Source organism: Caloenas nicobarica, chromosome 3 (assembly GCF_036013445.1).
Source record: "Caloenas nicobarica isolate bCalNic1 chromosome 3, bCalNic1.hap1, whole genome shotgun sequence".
NCBI lineage: Eukaryota > Metazoa > Chordata > Aves > Columbiformes > Columbidae > Caloenas > Caloenas nicobarica.
In genome coordinates this window covers 100791905-100815085 of record NC_088247.1, presented here as the reverse complement: position 1 = coordinate 100815085, position 23181 = coordinate 100791905, and the positions used below count along the sequence as shown (strand labels likewise).

At 41.9% G+C, this 23181-nt stretch overlaps 1 protein-coding gene across 1 annotated transcript in view; it reads right to left on the bottom strand.

The window, feature by feature from the left end:
- Positions 1-1422: 1422 nt before the first annotated feature.
- TGFB2 (transforming growth factor beta 2) overlaps positions 1423-23181 on the bottom strand; it is a 66295-nt gene continuing 44536 nt past the window's right edge. Inside the window, exons 3-7 of the mRNA XM_065631840.1 lie at positions 10402-10534; positions 10173-10283; positions 7505-7679; positions 6777-6930; positions 1423-4930 (exon numbers count right to left, since the gene is read on the bottom strand). Coding sequence (XP_065487912.1) covers positions 4772-4930; positions 6777-6930; positions 7505-7679; positions 10173-10283; positions 10402-10534 — 732 coding nt within the window. The 3' untranslated portion in view covers positions 1423-4771. The remainder of the gene's footprint in view (positions 4931-6776; positions 6931-7504; positions 7680-10172; positions 10284-10401; positions 10535-23181) is intronic.

Sequence of the window (23181 nt, the reverse complement as noted above, 5' to 3'; positions counted from 1 at the left end):
CAGAAATACAGCAGACAGAATTGCAAAATATTCTCACCTCGCTGCGTGAGGGCTACCTTGGATAAGAATGGGGCTGGCAGATTACATTCATGTCAAAGGACATAGCTGGGTAACTAAAAATAGTTAGAATGCAAATTAGTATCTGGCAATTTTTGCAGGCCTGTAGTTTTATGCTAGTATAAACTCACTGAAATAAATTAAGGCAGATCACAGTAAGGCTGGAGTGTAACTGTGGTGAAATGGCCCCCAAGATTGTTTTTAATGCTCATCCCAAGTTGCATTCTTAAACACATATTCACAGACCACAGGGTCCATTTGTTCTAATTTATCACAACAACACTAAACAATCTAGCATAAACATGTTCTTTCATTCATGCCAAGAAATGCTACGCATCCCTTAGATCCCAGAGAAGGCACCAAGAAGAGCAGATGTTCACCCCTTCTCATCACCAGTCCCTGGTCTGGAAGCATTTTCATCTACGATTTTATCAACTGTAAAAGTAATGATTCAATCCCACAGCCCTTCCTCCCATCAGTTTTATTTATTTAAGTGACTAGAGCTGCAGAAGGTCTGATAAAGAAAAGCTGCAGTACCAGGCCCCTTAATTCTTACTTGCTTAGATAATGCAATTGCACATTGCAGAGTACATGGAGACTTACAACAAACTAGGGAATCCTATTTTCTGTCAAAAAAAACCCCAGTTCCATGAGGTTATGTGGCTGCTGCTGGCAAACTGACACAGCTGAGGCAGCTGAGCACCAGCGTTCCCTGTGCTCTTTTAGCCAATGACAGAAATAGTGGTTGGATTGGACTATGACTGTAGACTCATGGGGTGGGCAGGGGTCTGCAGGGTCTCCAGCCAAACCTCCTGCTCAGAGCAGGTGCAGGGGGACCAGGCTGCTCGGAGTCTCGCCCAGCCTGTTTTGAGCATCTCCAAGGATGGAGATGGGAAACCTGTTCCAGGGCTTGGCCACCTCCACTGTAGAAATATTCTCCTTGCATGAAGCCAGAATTCACTGTGTTCTAACTTCTCTGTTGCCTCTTCTCCAACACCCCGTCTCATCCCATTGCAGACTATTTTGTATGACATAGAAAACCAACCATGTCACTGAGCTCCACTGAAGGACACAGTGGCATGGGACCATTTACTCCACAGGCATCATGAAGTAGATCACCTTCTCACCTCCCAGAGCACTACAGAAATGAGGAAGAAACTATGAGATTGCCTACCAGAGGAAAATCACCAAAACTGGTGGCTACAGCAAGGGTATGGCTCTGATGAGGGATCAGGCGCGGTGGGGCTGTGGGGTAACACCAACTAAAGTCACACAACTTATCAGGCTTTGCAGAGATTCAGATCAGCCAGAGCTGTGGAATTGCCTGCGCCAGAAGAACACTGCCATATGAAAGCAACACCAGCATATAATTGAAATAATTTATTTACCACTGGAGCACCACAAAAACAGACATACAATGTGTTAAAATACAGAGTAATCGATCACCAAAGTACAACACAGCTGTCCTTTAAGTTCCTTTTTTTTTCTCCTTTAAACCATGGCAACCATACAATCGTATTGATGCTAAACACATTAAAGATGCTGTCCTACCCCACCCAGCTAAGTGCTAAGATTCCCCCTCAGCCCCAGTCAACCCCTTGAGTCTGATCTTCCAAGGTGCTGAACTTTTCCCACCAGTTGCCAGAGACTTTGCTCAGATAGTGGCAATTACCTTGTCATGATAAAGCCTCTGGTACGAACACCTTGAGTGTGGCAGACCCATCTAAACATCATTTGGGGGGGGACTTACATCAGACCTGAGCGGTGCTTAGGACTCACATTACCCCACTCTGTAGATGGGAATTTCACTCACGAGTTCTGCACATTGTAGGATCAGGCCTAACATCCTCGGTAATTAAAGGGAAATACATGCCTAATAAACAAACAAACAAAAAATTGTAGGAGCTTTATAATAGAATATTTCAAATACTATCAGTGCATTTTAAGGAAAGAAAAAAGTAAAAAAAAAAAAAGTTTTAATCTTGGGGTAATGACTCACAGAAATAAGGATTTATACTTAAATTTAGAGAAAAATCCAAACCCAAAACGAAATTTTCAGCTGCGTCCAGCGCATAGTGAGTATAGTTGGACAACTATGCTATCTCCTACTCCACTTTTTCAAAGATTCAAAACCAGTTTTGAGATACATTCCCACAGCAGAGAATTGCAAAAATGTTTTAAAGTTTTTTAAAATGTGTTCATCCTTGTCTCCTTTCCTGTCCAACAAAAATACAGTTCTCGTACTGAACCTGATAAAACTAATTTTGCTGCTGTATACAACAAAATCCAGAGTATTTACTACCCTGAGGAGTTTCACTGAGTTCAGTGCATCTTTTCAATGGAGTAAGTCTGGCTCAAGCAAGTGTTAGCAGGACAGATTTTTCACTTATTCTTCTCAACTCACTAAATAAATCAGAAGTCTAACATACCTCCTCCTCTGCGCTGAGTCAACAGGTGGGATTAGATCATCTGCGGGGCTACGTTTCCATCTAGGCAGCAAGCACAGGCTCTACCGAAGTCCCGAGGAGCCGTGTGTGCGAGCCGCTGCGGCACTTCACTTTTGCATCAGTGTTCTGCTGGAGCCAAAGAAACTGCACGTCTGAAAACTGGAACCGACAACATCAAGCTCAGGAGCGTCCTCCTGACACCGCTCGGGTCAATGACAGAAAATGTCCTTCTCATCCAAGCAGTATGCTTCTAACGGAGTTTTCCAGCTTTGCTGTGCAAAACCATTCATCATGGGAAATGAACTGAATGCGCCTTCTTCATGATTTTTTTGCTAATTTAGGTTGGGGCTTTTTTAAATGAATTATGTGATGTGGATTTATTTGGTTTTTTACTCCCTCTACAATATTTAAATACATGTAATCCTAGGATCCCCACATTCCTTTTTCCTTTTTTTTTCTTTTTTAAAAGAAGCTTCAGTGTGAACTCAATAGAAAAAAAAAAAGGCAAACTCACAAAAATCAAGGGTCTGATCCTGCAAATCCTTACACACCCATCAATAGCCTAAAGGGGCCTGCCATGCCGCTGCAGGAGTTAAAGGCGAACCTCTGTTACCCGCAGCAGGAGCAAGATCAGTCCCACAGACTAACAGTGGGGCAAGTCCCCGCTGCCCGTGAGGTCGATTTGGGGCATGGCCGCGGCAGACGCTTCCTACCAGCCTCCTGCACAGTGGTGAATGTCATTCTCTGCAAGGGTTCGCCTCGCCCCAGCCAGGCTGGGACATCTCTTTTTGCAACACCTCGCTCCCTGCCCATCTGTTTGAATGTCTACAGCCAAAAGGAAATTTAAAAAAAAAAAAAAAAAAAAGGTCTGGGAATCTGAACCGCAATCGCGATTCAAGCGTTACAAATGGGGATGGCTGAAGAGGGAGGGGAGGAAGTGGGGGGAGAGAGATAATTTTAATCCATCCTTTTTATAAAACAGAAAAACAAATGGAGTCAGGTAGCTTATGTCATAATGATGAACAATATACAAAGCACATGTATAGCAATTATTATAAAACATGTATTTGTAGTGCAAGTCAAAATATAGGGACTCTACTCATACTGGCCAGCTAGAGGGAAACACGTGATTCTGAGTGATCAAAAAGAGCCCCAAATTCAAATTCAAACTCAGGAGAGCTGACAGTATTACAGAGTACAAAAATATGGTGAAAATTTACACATTACACATAAAGTACTTAATTTTTTAATAGTTTACAAATAGAGATCTACAGATATGTTTCCAATTAAGCTGGCTTTTACTACCCACCTATTGTAATACTCTAGGTATGGTTACATATACCAAAAGAACAAAAAAATCCCATAGCATAGCTATACAGCAACATATTAAGGTCTGAAGATTAGACCAGTACATGTTAAATATTTCACTGGTTTACTAAACTGACATTTTAAATCATTTACAGTAAAAAAAAAATCTTATAGACTTGTCTTTGAGACTGAAACAGAGCGTCCTTTATTAGTAAATTATTCAGTATTTAAAACAAGGGTTTGAGACCTTACAAGAAGCCTCTCTAGGCAGCTGGCATGAAAAATAAGGTATTTTAAAGGCAGAGTTTCTCAATAATGTAGTAACTGATTTCTATTTTAATCAAACTAAACTAACCGTTACTTTTCTGATTGAGTTTGTGTTCCTTTAGGCTTTATATGTATTTCTGGCAGCTTATTTGGTCTCCACTTTGTCCACATTGGCTGTTTTTTCCAATGGCGATACGGAAATGTTCATTTGATAGTTTTTACACACAAATAAATAATGCACTGTTAACACTACAACTAAGAGGAATGGGTAGGATGACTATTGTGTAACGATACAGAGAGATCAAGTAAGGCACGGGACAGATACAGCAACTCCACTTCATGGGATTTTCCTGTTTTTTTCCTTTCACATAGTAACACTAACAAATTTCTTCCAGTGTTTATTTTCTAAAAGGTTTTTTTTTGCTTCTTGTCTATCTCACACTATGTTTAGGTGAAATGTAGGATAAAGGCCTTCAATGTTTTGCTTCAGATGCCAGTTTAAAAAAAAAAAGAACAAAATCAAACTTTCGAACAGTTCAGACTAGTACCGTTTTTTTTTTCTTCTTTTTTTTTCTTTTAACACTGATGAACCTGGGTTTTCGGTTTTCTTTCTTTCCTTCTCGCTCTCTCTTTCCTTTTTTCCTTGATTATTTTTTTAATACACACACGTCACGCTGTTTCAGGGGTGCCCTTTAGCTGCACTTGCAAGATTTTACGATCATGTTGGACAGCTGTTCGATTTTGGGTGTTTTGCCAATGTAGTAGAGGATGGTGAGGGGTTCCAAATCCTGGGACACGCAGCACGGAGAGGCAGAAGCTTCTGGATTTATGGTGTTATACAAGCTGAGTACCTAGGAGAAAAAACAGAGATTAAGTCAGCTACCTCTGCCTTCCTGCCACTGCAAATTCCTTTCTGCATCGCTTCCTCTCACAGTGCCTGAGAGAAAGCCACTGAAAGCACTATGAAGATTCCTGGATTTTAATATTTTTTATGCTTCTCCAGTTCAATCTGGTGTCACAATGTGCCAGAGTTTCTTCAGGTTTTATCCATATGGTCTTCAGCCTTAAAACAGGTACATGCCTGCAGCCTGCTTTGAAAGTGTAGATCTTTAAATCAACACGCACACTGTATTGGTATGGAAAGAAGTAATGGGAAGGTTTTTATCTATCTTCAGACTGGCATTTGCTGCTACAGAATTTTGTGGTTTACAAGTGCACCAAAGGAAGAAGAGAGCCCTTCACTGCGGAAGCACTCCTCTGCTTTTCTTCTATGGCTACATTTCACTAAATCCATGAATGCCACCCTGCAAGCACCAGGACGTAAGCTGCAGCTACTCCTGTTGAGAATCAGCTGCAGTGAAGTCAGCATTTCTGGTGCTTTATGTCACGTTGGATTCATATGCGTGGTTCTCTGCAAAGGAAGTATGTTGGGTTACCCGCTGATGATGCATAGGTATTTCTGAGGATGCCATTAATGTGTTTGCCAAACACCAAGTGACCTTTTCCTAGAACTTCCACACAACATTTGCAGCTTAGAGAGACAGAAGATCTGTTCAGGACAGCAACACTAACTACTTTATTAAGCAACTTCTGACTCCATGGGCAACTATCCAAACCACATATTTGTGACCATGACAGTTACTCTTCCTCTTTCCTTTAAAAACAAGTGCTGCTCCAAACTGTGTACTCTACTACTTCACATCAGCACAGAAACATACTTGCCTTATTTACACCTCTGCCTGCTGACATTGCCAATAGTACAATGCCACAGGCAGTGACAGCTACACCTGGGTCTGTAAGGTCAGGAAGAACAAGCTATCATGGCTTTACAGACCAAAGGCAAAACAAGCTGCCCCCTGGACACAAAGAGTTCTACTTGCTGGCTAATGTTGACCTGGTATTTTAAGGGAGGCTTGAAAAAGGGGAGACATCATTCTTAGTATGGACCTGAGGGTGAAATTCTTACTTCATGACAACTGCGATGCATAAGTCTGCCTCTCGCATTTACTGTCTAGACATCTTATTGACCGTTGAGAGAAATAAGCACTTCTCATCCTAAGGCAGGTGGCTAAAATACCACAGCTAACCTGTAAAATAAAAAGTCCCATCTCAGATAACTATCTGCTCTTCGGCATCCTAGACACAAGGTTCCTCCTTTGCTTATAATTTTTGTAAGTACAAGAATGAAAACATCTTTTGAAGTAAAAGAAGCACTTCTATCAGTACATTTTCATGAAATTCTTATCAGTAACAATGAAAAAATGAAAAATAGCAGGTCATAAAAGTAGGTGATAATGAGGGGGTACAACTCAGTCCTTTTGTTACTCTGACAGGCCTCGCTCGATGCCTTCACTGACCAGACTCATTGTGCCATCTTCCACTCATGCTCTACAATGAAAGATCCCTTCCCAGGCAGCATCCCAAAGCTATACCACACTCAGAAAGAGCATTCATCCCATCCATCCATACGTCATATTGATGAACATATTAAACCAAAAATCTCTGGGCCAACATGTTCCTACTGCTTCAACACCAGCTCGAGGCCATGTGTGAGTCCCTCTATTGGACCACATTTCATCATCCTTAGTTATTGAGATAAATACAAGCTTTGGGCATGATGCTGGTGTCAGTCCTAGAAACATATTTCACCCTGCAGTTATAAAATACGAGCTGAATATTAGCAAAATCATTACTTACCCTGCTGTGCTGAGTATCTGAGCTCCATAAATATGGGCAGGCTCCTGCACAGAAATTAGCATGGTATCCTTTAGGTTCATGAATCCATTTCCAGCCAAGATCCCTCTTGAAGTCAATATAAAGTGGACGCAGACAGCAATTATCCTGCACGTTCCTGGGAAACAAAATACACACAAACACATCGGTCATAACAAAGATAACACAGGGAATAAATATAATTCAGTTCCTTCCTCCCTGAATGATGCTTTACAAGCAGGTAAGTCCGAGCCCCATAAATTTACAACCAAATCAAAACAATAGTAGATTACCCTGTAACCAAAATCAGATGCTTAGACATGGCAGGACTTGCTTATACAGACAAAACTAATGGCTTCCCTGGAGGACTAGTAAGTATTTTTCTCCAGGTGCTACTGAGTGGCCTCTCTGAGTAGGTGAGCACAGTGGAAGTGATAATTTGGCTGTAATTATGGGGCTGATAGGTCTGGGTATCATCCCAGATGGAACTTGGCCTCTGCTTTCTAAGGCCACAACCTTCCTCATCAGCCACTGTCTCTGCAGGATTGGAGACCGCTGGGCAGAGACCTGCTGCACACAGACCCCGCGGGTCTGCAAGTGAGGGTCTGTGCTCTGTATACATCCCAACCATAAAGAAACATGATAAGCGACTGCATCACACCTGACAGGCTGGTACTACTATGTAAGTGTACTGAATATGGATGCATAGTTACCTAAAACAATAGGCAGCATCTAGAGCACGCTTCTTCCGCCGACTGGGCTGTTGCGACTCAAGTCTGTAGGAGGGTAATAACATTAGCAGGAGATGTGGGGTCTTCCCACTGTATTTTTTCCTATTGGACTTTAAAGCTTTCACATCACCACTGGAATATGTGTAGTCATCAATACCTTCAAAAAATACATTTTGGTGATAAACATTGTGTTGCTTTTTCTTCACAAATTAAATAAACCATCTCTTTAAAAAACTCTCAGAAACTGGGCAATGTTGGTGTCAGCTGAGCATGTATACTGGGAAAGTGGGGCCAAATTTCAACCCAAGATCCCTAAGATATTCACAATTCTCATATATCAGCCCTCCCACATTCACAGCCATATAACGGCATTTCATTTACTCGAACTGTTGAAATGAGTAACAGAAAAGATCACTTCACCCACTGCATCTGCATTGCTTAGTTTCAAATGCCCCAAGCAGTGATGCTTTTGGCACTTCACTTAGGGCAATATTCCCACCTTTTAACAGCTATGTACCTTTTAAAACCTTGTAACACCATTAAAGCTGCTCAGGACACTTCCCCTGCGTTTCCCACAGCTTACTTCCACCCATTAGTTTTCTTTATCACATTTACTTCTTTCTAATGCTTGTAAATTCTCTGTTTCCCAAAATTAGTTTATTTAAATCTGCTATTTTTTTCCCAGAAAGTCAGTTATTCTATGTCCTTCTTTTGCATGGGCATGGCAAGGACATTGATCAATATATTTCTTCTTGAAGTGGCAATCAATGACCTCACATTTTGTACTTTCTCTTGAAACACTAACTGCCTTACTAGCCTCTTATCATGGCAACAGCACAGGCAAAAGACTCCTTTCCTAGGAGTTCAAACAGCTCATGTTACGCCTGTTGCTAAGACTCTTTTGAAAATTAACCTCCTGAACTGGATACTACTATTTAAAAGAAAAAGATACACTTTTCTTTTTGTAACATTTGCAATTACAGTGACAAAATATCATACCAAGAATTTTTTAAATACACACAATGGCTTTAATCATAGGTACCGTCCATGTATTTACTTACAGAAAAAAATTCCAATGCAGTGAAACAATGGTTAGAAAAACTTAATACTTAACAAGGAATATAGCCAAATCCTTGGAAAACAATTGAGGCAAATAGTGATATTCTTTAATAAATGAGCACTGTACAAACAGAATTTGAGTTTGTTCTAACACAGCCATGGTTTTATATGTACTGCTGGACAATAACTACAGCATGGTCAATTAGTGACTGAATATCATTTAATAATTACTGATTAAATATCATTTCCCTTTTTCAATCTGAAACTTGAAGGACTTAAAAACACAAGAGTGCTTATGCGACCTTGAAAGATTTACTGTATATCACCTTGTCTGCTGTCCATAAGAAGCACATATATCCATAACCCTAACTACACACTGTTGTTTATTTTTTAATGACCACTCAATCCAATCTATACGTTTTTTCCAAACTGTCAGCATAAAAAATACTTGTGTAGCTACTATATAGATATGTTATAATAAATTCTATGTGCCAGTGTAGATATATAGAGATAAACAATGTTAACTAATGTAGTTCTGTTGACTTCAGCTAAGAATCAGACTTCTGCTGGAAGTGGGAGAATGTAGACAGGCACATCATTTCTGGTTTTCAACCCATAACTCACTGGCAGCAAAACGAATGTAGGACATTTATACAAGTTTGTCATCTATTGCTCAGCTCTTCCCAAAAAGGGAGAGGAGAGGAGAGGAGAGGAGAGGAGAGGAGAGGAGAGGAGAGGAGAGGAGAGGAGAGGAGAGGAGAGCAGAGCAGAGCAGAGCAGAGCAGAGCAGAGCAGAGCAGAGCAGAGAAGAGAAGAGAAGAGAAGAGAAGAGAAGAGAAGAGAAGAGAAGAGAAGAGAAGAGAAGAGAAGAGAAGAGAAGAGAAGAGATTGCTGAAGATACTTAGTGTGCCTGAAGAACTTGAAGTACATGTGCGGGTATTTATAATACAAAGACTAGGACCCTCTATACTCACTGAGGACAAAAGGTGCTTCTGTAAGCAAAGCAGCCAACTGTTCCCTTACTTATGCTTTGGAAATTTGCCACAACAAGTATAGTTTCATTCATAAAACACACCACACTCACATGCATACCTACTGCAAGCAGTTTAGGTGCGAGCCAAACACCATCACAATTCAACTTTCCAGTAGTAGCCTTCTCTACTAAGCCTGAACCATTACAGTGCCAGGATGGACAGCAGTCAAAGGGTTTATTTTGAAAATATTCAACAAGTTTTCTCATGACTGTCAAACAATGGATGGTCTACTGTGCAATAGTCTTCCCTACATCCAAAATTGTGTGTATATTCTGTGTGCATGCTGAAAACTGGAACAGACACTTAAGAACATGGAAGCTGTATGTATGGAACGAGATGGCTTATTCATGCCATCTGGTTTTAGAATAGTTCAGCTGACATAGTTTTACCCTTGTGCCTTCAATACCATTTCCTACCAGGTGAGAATCAAGATTCTCAAATGAACAAGTTTTCTATCAGCCGAATGCCATTCTAGAGAAGCAGTAATGGGTCTTTGTTTCCCTCCTCAATTAGTAAGTACCACAACATTTCAAAAAGTTTTTTTTTTCTTTTGTTACCTGCAAATCTTGCTTCAAGCTCCTCACTTTTATTTGGGATGATATAATTATTGGAAGGCACGAAGGTGCAGCATGGACAATGTAAGCTTATCTTAAATCCAAGGTTCCTGTCTGCAAAACATAAAAGCAAGTGGAGTTGGTTTTTAGATATGGAATGACCCTGAAATACTGCTGAGTTAATGGAGCAGCAGTTGGGGCAGGAGTGAAGGCAAAGAGCACTTGTTGTCACCTCTGTGATGGAGCCACTCATGTACAGCCTCAGTGACATCAAAAGACAACCATTCTCCTTCAGCTCTTGTTTTAACTACTTTGCTGTCGATGTACCGCTGTCCTGGTGATGATAATTCTTTAGATTTTAGAACCTGTGAGAAACAACAAATATGATCGACTACAAGTTAACATTTACCTGTTTTTTATAAAAATGGACCATCAACATTACAAAACAGCAGAAGAAACTATTACAGCTCAAACCTCTATGCAGCAGATGTACATTCAGGCACATTTTCAAAAAGAATTTTCTTAAGAGTGTGAGGGCAGAGAAGTATGATATAAAAACACCCTAATGAAATCCGCTCATGCTCCCAAGCAAAACATGCCATCACATATTCCTTCCTAAGAGAAATCACACAGAATAACCGCCCTGAAAATTTGTCCTGCAACACAAGTGGTCAAGAGATCATAGTAACTGGAACATCAAAAGAGGCTATTCTGCCTTCTTCAGTAATACTTACACTGGTTAGAGCATAACATCAGATGCTAAATTAAAGCCTGTGCAATGTAGTCTGTACACTGAAGATATTCTATTGCTCACCCCTAACTAATCTGTATGGCATTGCCTTATTAATTCTTCCAGCCTTCCCTCTGACTTCAGGCACTGGTCATACATGAAAGAGAAAAATGTTATTGTCCATACAGGTAACCTGGGGACATGCAGAGACAGCCCAGTGTGAATTATGGCCACACATGCATCTGTGCAACAGGTGATGCTGCTTCCATCCAAACTTTGATGCCAGCTGTATTTGTGTTTCTGTCAAGTTTCAGTAAAGCTTGCTACTGAGCATGCAATAAAAAAATACCTGCACGAAAAACCCCCATGCCTCTCCCTTTCAAGACACAGCACTGCATGCCCAGAATTTCAGGTCCTCCTCATACTCAAACAATTCAGTGAGTGCTTTCCCACACACAAGCACAACCTGCTATTATTTACCCCAATTCTAGGACAAAAACAACCGGACTTTTGGCTGCTAACGGGTTTCTGGTTTCACAGTTATTACTATGTCGATAGTTTCACGATGCAGGAAGCTGGAATGCCGTGTAACATTAAGTCAACTCCAATCAAGTAACCACACGATAACACCACTTTGTAACTTTCGGCTGTGTGACTTCCTATATTGTTTTGGGTTCTTCCTCTCTTTAACCATCCATGTCCATCTCCAAATGAGTAACTGACAAAGTCTCATTGTTTCCTCCTATTTTCTCAGCCCAGACCAACCTGACATCTAGCAAATGCTGCTGGAATAAAACAACCATGAAACTGCATAATACATGTAAAGAAAAATATTTAAAAAGAGGTGTGAAATTATGTCATCGTGATAATATTAAGATTTCCATGATTAAACAGAAAAACAGGCTTGAAAAGGCCATATTCTGTCCAACATGTAGAGCCTCCCTATTTATTCAAGGGAGTGCTGGACCTCTCAAAAGCCAACAGTGCAGCTCCCACAACAGCATTTGTCTTATGAGAAGAACAGCAGCATGACAAGCTCTTTGCCTTCTTTCTGATCAACACATTTAGCAAAAAGACATGAGAAGATGTTGGTTCAAGTCCAGAAAATTACCAAGCGCCTCTAGTTGGCGATGCTGTGGTCTCTAGTAGAAACTGAGGGCACTCAAACATTGGGACTCCTTTTTATGAGGCAACTTTCAAACAAAGTGTTTGAATAACTGTTTACAGAGAGTCTGGCAGCAGCAAGGGGACTACCATTGCTCAGAAGTGCCAGAGGGATGAGAGAATCAGTAATCAATGCTGGGAAAGTCCCAGAGAAGTACAAATATAACTTGGCCTTCCCTTTGCTCTTTATCAGGTCAACTAAAGTGTTTCTGAGGATGTAATGCAGCTGTCATTCTGCAAAGATGTGTTGGGGCACTGGGGGGAGGCAAACGGGACAAAAGAACTTGGCTCATTTCTCTTCCTTTCTGCACAGTCATATCTTTCCAAAGACTCCAGAAACTGCATACCTCAGTTTTGGCAGTGATGTAAGGATCTAAATGTAAGTAATGTGCCAAAAGCAATCTCCTGATGTTAACTATAATTGGCCTTAGATATATTCTGAAGACTCAGCTGTGAGTTGGTATCCAAAATAAAAAGTCTTTATCCCAACCCCATTGCTATCAAAACACAAAGTCAAGGGCTGGTTGTAAAAGTAGAAGATATCACCACTGGACATATCCAATGGTACAATGAACATCCATCCTCAACGATAAACTGAATGACAAGAAAAGTGTTTGCAGGTTTCAAAACCGTAGGACATTCTGAGACAGGATGGACACCATAGGTCAGAAGAGGCAGATATTATCCATACTACAGTATCTATAATATCTGAAAGTAAGGCTTCTCTTCATGTTTATGCTGCATGTTCAGGAAGGAAACTACAAATAATCAGCCAAAAAGTCACAGACAAGGTATGGCATAATTTCCACAAGTGACTTCATGGGTTAAATAGACACTGGTCGTTCTTAAGCAAAAGGTTTTTAAGTGCGGTGAGTGCCATCGTTAGTGAAATTAGCATCTCTGCTTCAATCTCCTTCTCCTGGGCTAAGTATCTTTATAGTTTTAGGGTGATGTACGATCTCAACAACCTGACTGCTTGAAAGCAAGAGTGATCTTCTAGCCACCCCATTTCCGTTTTTTCCTTCTTTTTCTGTTACATCGTTGCAAGTGTGGAAAGCTAATGGATGATAAAATCCTAGGCTGGATCCTCAGAGTCTATTTCCTCCCACAAAATAACCTGATGAAGTAATCCTCACTTCTTTTCCTGCACTGCTGCATTCTGTGTTTCCATCTACACTGAAGCAATTGCACTCTACACAGTGGTAAACAAAGTGGCCTCTTTGTAGGAACCTATCAGAACTTTTTACAGCTACAATACTTTACTCAAATGAGTATTCCAGAAATTATTACATGAGATAAACATTTTAGGTTTTCTCTGCCGTTTCTCCACTTTGGTTTGCTTCTTTGTACTTTGCACTACATTTCTGGTCTTACCTTCCCCATCGGCAACACATCTTTTTTTTCTAATACACCCTCAGGCCTACATGCCCATTGAAAAACTTCTCTCTCAGTATTTCCTATACTTTCTTCCTACTAGATCAACTAGTTTAGTTGCAAAAAAGAAGAAAAGCCTTTCCTGTGCCTTGCAGCTTTTGAGCTTGAAGGCTTGTCTACTTCTTCCAATTATACTGATTGGTCTTAAAAGAGATATTACCTTTACCTATAAACATTGCCTTGTCTTGCCTATAAACACTGCCTTACCTTTATGCTTAGCCCATTGCAACCACATCAAACACTGTTATCAGAAATATTACTGCACAACTTGTATCTGCAGGAGCTAAATGCAGGCGTAAAAAGTAGAAGGCCTTTGTGCAAAAGAGTTTTCGGTGCACTGAAAATATCAACAGAAAACCAGGGGGAAAAAAAATACACAGGGGAGAAGGAAGACGGAGTTAAAATTCCCCTTTAATCCTTTCTCATTTCCATCTGGCACCTTGTCCAGACACTCCCTCTCAAAGAGGCAGAAAGAGTTTGGTATGTCTGTGACTCATGAGGTGGATGACTAGGGCTTTCGGGGTGGGGGAGTCCTGTGCATCACCACCTGCCTGTAGAAATGACAGATCCAATCACTTGCATGAGTAGGCGACAGTTTCCACACACACAACCTCACCCCACTCACTTAGAAGTGACACATTTAAACACCTGCACGCACAAGCAGCTGACGATGCACAACAACTGCAGGGGTGCAGGTGGGAGCACGCACACCTTCACACACACGTGAGAACTCAACGTCAACAAAATCAACATTCAGGTTCTGCAAAACCTCTGCAGCTTCTAAACACGGGGATATTCTTCCAGGTATATCTGTTTATTTGGTCCCACTTTCAACAGAGTGATAATGCGATGCTGCTGTTTCTTACAAGGGATGACACGGGGAACATATGCATATGATCGCATTGTGTGGGGATGAGCTCAATAAGTAGAAGTGTTACCAAAAGGTTATCCAGTGGACTTTTAGCCCAGTATGCAGAGTAATTTTCATTCAATACCAACAACACGCTAAACTCTAAGAACAGTTTGTTTTTGCCTTCCCTCTTATGGCATGAGATTCCTGCCTTTCACAGGAAAGCAAATAGCCAAAACATTTGTTAATCTCTTCTTGAGAAAGTATTTTGTACACTCAAGCCCTACCTTCTAGCTATCTTATTCTACGGGCACTGCTAACCTTCCCCTCATAATATTTTTTCAATTCTGACCCTTCTTAGAAACACCTGGGCAAAACATTATCTTACAAATACCCATGAAGGTTCTCTAGATATCACATACGTGCACCTTCTGCCAGCAGATCAAGGCAAAACAAACGTGAATATATAAATAATGCAGTTAATTGCAGGAAAGGGGCTCATGAAGAAGCCAGATGCAAAGCAAGTCTGGCTCTTGCTTGTACAGCTACACATGTTAAGGAAGCCCACTTGGGGATCTTGGTGATGACAGCACTCGCATGCCACCCTCATTAGGCCTGCCAGATTTCTGGTATTTTATAAACACCATTGAAATCTGCTCTTCATGGGTTCTGCAAAGCATTCTGCTCAGTGTTCAGCAGGAGACCCTCTGCTCTGCTGGCAGGGATTTGTCTTGTGATCCCCCTTGTCCATTAGAGGAGGCTGGACCACGATGTTGGAAGTGTATCCCTAATCACCATGACTGGGGCATTTGGCGGTGAAAAGCTTTTTGTTTTGTCACAAACTGGTTTCAGAAGAATGACAAGCAAGTTTCCAGAAGATACTGGTCTCTATATTACTTCTGTCACCTGCTATGCGTATTTTTCAGACCAACTGGAGAGCGTTAACTGATATATTTTTTAACATTTAAGTATTAAGTAGCTGAAATCTTCATTATAATACTGGAGGATAAAACTGTTTATTTATGTGCACACATGTTTATACTCTCAAGTAACTATCACACAGTTCTGAGTTTAAAAATAAGGAAAAGGATTGTCTTAGTCTGTATTTTATAAACTGTAAAGTGCACTGAGAACACCATATAATTCACGATAACAAACAAGGCAGAATGTTTGCAAAATTAGCAGAAACATGGTTTCTTTAAAAAATGAGGCATAATGGAGGCCGATGTAAGCAGAGCAGCAGCATTCAGCAGCAGTGTAATTATACTGGTTTAAATACAAAACCAAAAAACCTCCTAAACCCACAACTCTGTTAATAGAAACATAATTATTTTGCTCAAATTTTCCTCTGACTACTCCCCTTCTCATATATATAGGCAGCTAAAGCAAGGGATGACTGAATGAACACATTAGTGTATGTCTTCTAGACAATAACCACAGAGAGCAGACGCCAAAACAGCCCATCTTCATGACTCATTAAACACACAAAAGGAAAAAATTTGACAGAAAGACACACTGGTTCTTTCAAATAACTAGAGCTCCAGACCAGCAACTTGCTTAGTTCAGTTAAGATTTGATGGTCTGGCCAATAATTACTTCTAGTCTCCTATAGTTAGCACAATCGGCTGCAGACGAGTAGGAAAATTACAATTAAATATAATTTACAGTGGAATAGTTTTGGCTAATAAATTCATCACCTCCCCAGCAAGCAAACAAACAAACAAACAAACAACAGAATGTGGTTCAGCAGTGATGATACACAGGCTGAGGCATCAATGACATACATCTGCTCTAGCCAAGAAAACCCCAGGCACGCATCAAAGGCCAAGCTTTAGCAACAACGAGGGCATTTTATAGCTGGGTTTGAGAATTATGGTCACCAACTGTTAGGAAATATTTTTGGTGACTTACAATTTCTTAAAACAAGTTGAGAAACTTTCAAAAAATAAGAAGAAGAACATTTGGCCACTTAAAATTATCCATCCTGTCTGCTGCATTGCCCTGTATTTTGGGATGGTCACCGCTGTCAGCCAGCGTGGCTTCTGCAGTCACTGAATAGCAGCAAATATGGCATTATCTTGTAAAAACCTGCCATTAATCTGTTCTTCCTCTCCATTCATTCTGGACTGTCTGATCTGCTCCCTCCAGATGCTGCTGGCTCCCTGATAACTTCCTTCCTTCCCTTGTCTCCTCTGTCATTTCAGACTCCTGTGATGTTCTTGTGTATTACAACATCTTGGCAGGCTCACTAATCTTTCTCCTACTTATCAGTCATTATCCATGGTTTCCATTGGAACTTCAAGGGCCTTTTAAAATAATGGAAATAACCTGACATGTACTTGTAAGCTCAAAGTAAATAAGTGCAAACAATGAGATCCAGTGGTAAATGATGTGCTAATACTGGTTAACATCAGAACAGAGATAAGTTCAGCTATGCACAACATCATGGTTGAAAACTGCCATTTAGGATAACCTCTTCTGAACTAGTAGAGACCTGCAGGGGACTCCAGCCTGACCCTCTGCAGTGAAACAACCAGATTCCCAAGGTCTGCATATGCAGCTGCTCGCGGTTTCCAAATTCTTACATACTATACACCCTACTGAAAGATTCACTTGCCGCATGGTTCCAGATTTCAAAGGTCTCCTTAGACAGCTCTCAGGGACTTCGTCCAGCCCTTTCTGAAGCTTAAAGTTAAAAAAATGGCCATGATAATTCTCAATCCTTTCTTACTCCCTGGCTGAGTTCGACATCTTTGATCCTGTCTTGGACACAGGGATAAGCAAACCCCTAATTCTGTTGCAAACCCTCCAGTTTCTTACTCATTATATGTGGAAACATACATTGTGAAGTGCAAATCCTCCATGTAGTACCTTTTGCCGGATAACTGGGAATCTACTAGCTATCAAACTCTTAGCTTCTTCTTATCACCACTAGTGCAAGAGACTGACAGTATTTTTTTAAAAATTCTCAGTGTGAATTTTCAAGCTCTTCTTGTAATCACCTCTGCAAAAGAGCAATTCAGACTCTGCCTTCAGTGCTATGGAGTTAAAAGGGCTTTACAGCCCCCCTGCTTATCAAGGGAAGTCTTTCCATTACTCGGCAAAGGTCTCTGAATCAGGCTCAAACTGAGGGCAGAATCTTTAGAGACTAGTATATGAGATGCAGAGTTCCTGCCAAAATACAAAGGTATGGAGTACTTGCCAAAGTTTAAAAAAACCCATAGCTCTCTGATCCATCTACTCAGAACTTGCCAGACACGTTCTTCATGCAAACTTGCAAATAAAAAGAACATATTGCGCGCATAAACCAAGCCTTTTTATACCTCGATGGGCTACAGCTGTAGGAGGATTCTCATAGACCATTGGCTGCTACTCGCTTAAAGGTAAAAGAAGGTGAAGTGCAAGGGGGGTTAAGAGGTGAGTGGCTAAAGCATGTCAAAAAGGGAGGGGAAGTTGAGTATCATGTCATGGAATCACTGTGACTGACACATTGCATTGCCCTGTGGTGAGGGGATGAGCTCTGGAAAGAGAATGGATCCTGAGAAGGGATTTCCTCTCCATTTGTTCCCCAGGCAGGGCCTTCCTCCTGCCACTGAGGATACATGTGCAGTGCAAGCTGGGGATACAGTCCTGAGGCCTTTCAGTCTGATTTATGCTTAAGCAGGCAGGAAGACGCTGCATTGTGTAAGCAATAAACAAGAACGGAGGGTCTAGGGTCCTTCTCCTGGAAGATTCTGAAATATTGAGCGCAATTTCCTGCCGTTTAGGAGATTTTTAAGATGGCTCCAAAGAAAGATTTTATATAAAATGAAGCAAAACAAAAAAATCCTGTAAACTTATCTAGCATTTAGCTTTAGCTTGCCAGAGGCACATTATGTTTTATTAAAATATCAACAAAGAGGAGCCAAAGTCAACAAAAACAGAGTGGGCTCTCCTGTCTTCTAGCCAAATCCCCTAGATCCCGCAGGGTACTCCTGTGTTCATCTCCCCTTTAAGTGCAGGGCTCCCAAGCCCTTCCTCTTCCTCAGTCCTGCTCGCATGCATTTTACTACAACATTTTGGCATGCAACTTTCTTTGCTATCTGAATATTTAGACCTACCTCTTCTTCTAAGATGCTGTCTCCTTCTGCAAGTCACTCCTCTTTCTTCCCTTTCTCTTGCCTGCATTGTTATCTCTAAGTCATGATTCTCCTTGTGGTTTGCTCTTCCCACCACGTACAGGCTTCCACCCAAACCACCCCGTCCTCCTCCATTTTCTTCTGTCTATTCTCCTTCATACAGGCTTCCTTCCAACACAGCTTCACTTTGCTCCCTACATTGCCCCAAAACTGCAATATTATCTTCCTCCCTTCAACAGGCTCCCTAATGCAAGGTCAGTAAGCCAACCTGATGTTCCTCAGCCGTTACTACCATGTTGCGGTGCTTTGTTAAGACTTGCCCATGTCTCAGTGCAACATGGGCTTGGCTACCTCACCAGACGGCAGCCCAAAGAGCAGGAACTCAGACCCAACGGCTGGTTCCTGATCCGTGTCCTGCATTTCTAGACTCCCCATAACCTACACACACAGCAAATGGCAATAAATCTGTCTACCAGCTCAGTGCCCGACATTTCTACACACAGTAGTGTCGAGCTGAGAGTACACACTGGCTCGTGCCAGTAGCTAATGGTAATATTATACACTTCTTCAAGTCGTCTTCAATAAGATGTTCCTGGCAAGAGGTGGCTGCATCTGAGATAAGCTCTCAAATCGCAGTGAATATGATGGAACGATAAATACTTCCCTTCACCCACGCTCACAGATTATTTGCCAAACGTACTCTATACATGGTCTCCAGCGTACTGACTTTTTTTTTTTTTTTTTTTTTGTAGGGGATACAGTATTTGGAACCAAACAAAAGGATTCTGGAACAAGGAGAAAGCAGCAATTTAACTGAAATATACTGCAAATTAACTTCCTCAGGTCCTGAGCTGTCACTGAGGGGGCCAGGGAAAGAAGAGGATGTTGGTAGAGTAGAAAGTCCACACTTCATACAGAGTTTGGCACTTCAAGGAGCACTGTACATTTGCCATTTAACATAACCTTGTAGACATTCCGATGGCCAAGAGTCTGGCTTCAGGACAGCAGTACACAAATTGTGAGATCTAAATATACCACTTTAGATGTGGGTCACAGTGACGGCAGTCAATTAAAATCAAATGCCCCAGGTGATATCTGTAATACAGACATCCTGCGTCAGCTCACAGCCACAAATCCTGCTTCCTGGTATTTTCTTCCGTGGCATTAGAGACGGCACTTTTTGGCAAGAAAACAGAGCAAGGCCCCTCTGCTCCTGATTATACAGAGATCAGTCTGGAGTAGCTCAGCTGCAGTCAGTGTAAATTGCCTCAGATTTGCACCGCGGAGATTTGGCCCAAATCTATAGTAGCTCGCTCTAAACGTATTCCCTAACTGAAAACCAAGACAAAACACTGTCTGAATTGAAAGTATTTGAAAAACCGACTGTGGTTTAAATTTAAATCTGACTCATAATGGGGTAATATGTTCCACAGCATCTTCTTCCACATACCTCCAAGCAGGGAGAGAGGCCCTTAAAGAAACGGGGGTCACCACTGTCTGGAGGGCAGACGGTTCTTCCTAGACCCCGAGCAAGCTCCATAGGAGCCCTCAGCATGGACCGGGCTCTCTCCCTGCCATGGAAAGACCAAAGGTCTGCTACTGCTTGCTTCAATTCTTCATCGCAATCTGATGTCCCCCTTGGGCTTCAACCTGGCGCCGTTCATTTGCTCCAGCCTTGTGCTCTGATACGTCCCGTGGTGTGTCCCCCCCATCCACAACCTCTCAGGTACCCACACCCACACCAGCCTCAGATAACGATGACAATAAAAACCAGTGCTCCAGCTGCCTTCTTTGTGATACTATGTGTTAACAAAACATGGCACCACTTCCATAGGAAGTAATTATTACTTGTTATTGTTTGACCGTCTGTACATAATAAAAATACCTTAAAAACAATAACGCAATGCTCTCTGAATGACAGCTTTTTGCCCTGCAAAGGTTTCCACTCATACAGTTTTGCTGCGGTGCCTATTTATTTTTTGGAATGCTTATTCATAAAAGACAAGCTTTTCTTTGAAGGGTGCAGGGACTTTATTCATAAATACAGAAGCACCTTAATAAAAGAAAGATGTGATGAAGTCTTCAAAGCAGGCAAGAAAACTGACGAACAAAGACATTCCCATAACAACTGAGCTTTATCTGATCAAATTCCAATAAAGCCTGCATTTGGCATAAATCTTTAAAAACATAGCAAGGGCCACTGGAGGATGCTAAAACTTGTTTATTTAATATTATTCCTCCCCTCTCCCCCGAAAGTACTTTATCCTCTTAATATTTTCTGAAGTCTTGGTGCACATTGAGAAGCCAATCACATGAACATGGTGCAGTGGAAGGGCGGGAGAAGCAGCGCAGGAGAGAGCCCGCGGCATCTGATGTCGTGCCACTTTGCTTCCTTCCTTCCGGCTCCCCACTCTCCAATCAGCAGCAGCACCACCAGCAGATTAACCCTCACTTTTGGGCAGAAGAAATATCAGAAATGATAGTGCGTTTAAAGAATTTAATTCTCCAGGGCTTCACTTAACCAGAGCCAAGAAGAGACAGAAGCTTTTACACCAGCCTTATAAAAAAGAAACTTAATTCCTACTTCTTTAAGTTTCATTATTTTCCATCCTAAGACTACTTAATATGTGCACTGCGCCTTCCCATCTGTGCAGGAACACACAGAAGTGGCTGACTAATCCTTAAATACCAAGAAAAGTATTCTGGGTGAAAACAGACATTAAAGAAACTGTTTCTGCTCTCATAGATTACCACTCCCCCACTGGCTTCGCAGATGCATCCAGGGGACCCCCATGAGAATTAATCTCCAAGACTTACTGCCCAGAGAAACCCAGGAGGCAGCAGACCTGGCAAACAGATCCACAGCCATTTGCTCCCAGCATACGATGGGGTGACCTCTGCTCCACCCCTGCATCTGGGGTGGGAACAGGGTCCTGCTGCTGCTGTGCTGGGGGCTGGGAGCAAGGGGCCACGGCACCGGCTCACCGCAGCGAGCAGCCCCGGACTGCCTTCCTTCCCGGAGTCAGTGCAAACAAGGGCTGCAGGAAAACACAAAAGTCCTTTTCTGATGTGGTTTGGAAGAGGGAGCCAAGCATAGCCTGAGGAAAGCTTAGCCGAAAAGGTGCAGTCTTGCATTTCTTTTCTCGTTTTAAGGGGTAGATCTGTAAGGTCAGAGGACCACACAAAGAAAGAATCGGGAGGAGAAACAAAATATTTATACTCTGCTTGCTTATTTTTTCCATTTACCCTTCACATCTGTCTCTAGCTGTTCCTAAAATAGTCCTTCAGAGTAATATTGTCCCTTCTGCACCAGTGGTAGATATATATACTACTCAACTGCCACTGGACTAAACCAGAGAGCTCTTGGAGAGCAGTTAGGAGACTTGAATGTGTTCAGGGATGCCACTTTCCCAGTGAACCACAAAAACAGAGCTCTGACTCTCTTCAGGAGACTTCTGCCCCTCTCTTCCTGCTTGACTGAGAAAGGTGAGGGTACACAGGAACAACCATTCCCTGAAACTACAGGTATGAAAGGAATTTCAAAAACCCTCATCAAGAAGATCTCAACAAAGCAAAACATCAGGCAACCCAAAACTTGGTGGAATTAAAAAAACCCCTAATAATTAAATGTTGCTTAGGCAAGACAAAACCCCACATTGTTCCTTCTGGGCACAACAGCCCTGGCAAGCCCAGCACACATCTCACAAGAGAGGAAGCAGGGCTTCTCCACGGAGGAGGAGTGGTGGCTGCATATGACAACTCCATCAGCAATCTCCTCTGTGAGGCTCTGCCTCCATGCACGGCTTTTCATGCTGGAAGTGAAGATATCCAAGAAAGTCTTCAGCCCTTACAGAACGTATTTGCCCCTCCCACTTCCACTGAAATAAGCATCTTCCTCATTCCCCCCTTTTACATCCCATGTTTGTTCCTTCTTCCACTGCTAGACAACCCCTATCAGTCTATCATCTCATAGTCCCGAAAGCTCCTCTCTAGCATCACCCTGGCACCAGCGCCTCCTACCCATGCTTCCCCACCTTCAGCTCCTTAGATTTTTCTCTCTAAAATTCATATTCTAAGTTTTAAGATGTTTTCTATAGTGCTGTCCTACAACACATCCTCATCTTTGCCTTCTCCCTGCTTTTGCTCCTCCTGTTAAACACTGTACACTAACCTCATGCATTGTCATGGAGATTAGATGCAGCAATATTTAAAGGACTTCGAAGCTCCTGCAGAACTGCTGGTGAGGAACCTGTGCAGTTCAGATTGACCATCACAGAGCTAAGATAATACCTGCATACGAGGTTTTGGGGAGAGCTGCATACAAGGCTGCAACAAGTAAATATGACCGAAGAAGGGGAAAAACAACCAGCAGAAGGCAGTTACAGGAGCTTGTAAGAAGTAAAGCAGAGAGAGGAACTAACAGGCAGCTTTTATCATTTTAATAGGTGCTCTGAAAGGGCTCCAGAGACAGCTTGCCTCTCTACAGGCAAAGGAGCAAAGTAACATGCCTAAAACATGCCTGGCACAAACGCACACTCAGAGCTTGCTGCCTTTGGCTTGCCTGTTACTTGGTAGAGAAAAGACCTAATTCTACAATAACCTACACTCACGACTCACCTAACACTTCACTCATTATGCCCCACCCAGCCTAAAAAAGAAATTGCCTTACTCACCAGCTATATATTTATCTAAAGGACCCAAGTACCTGCCCTGGAT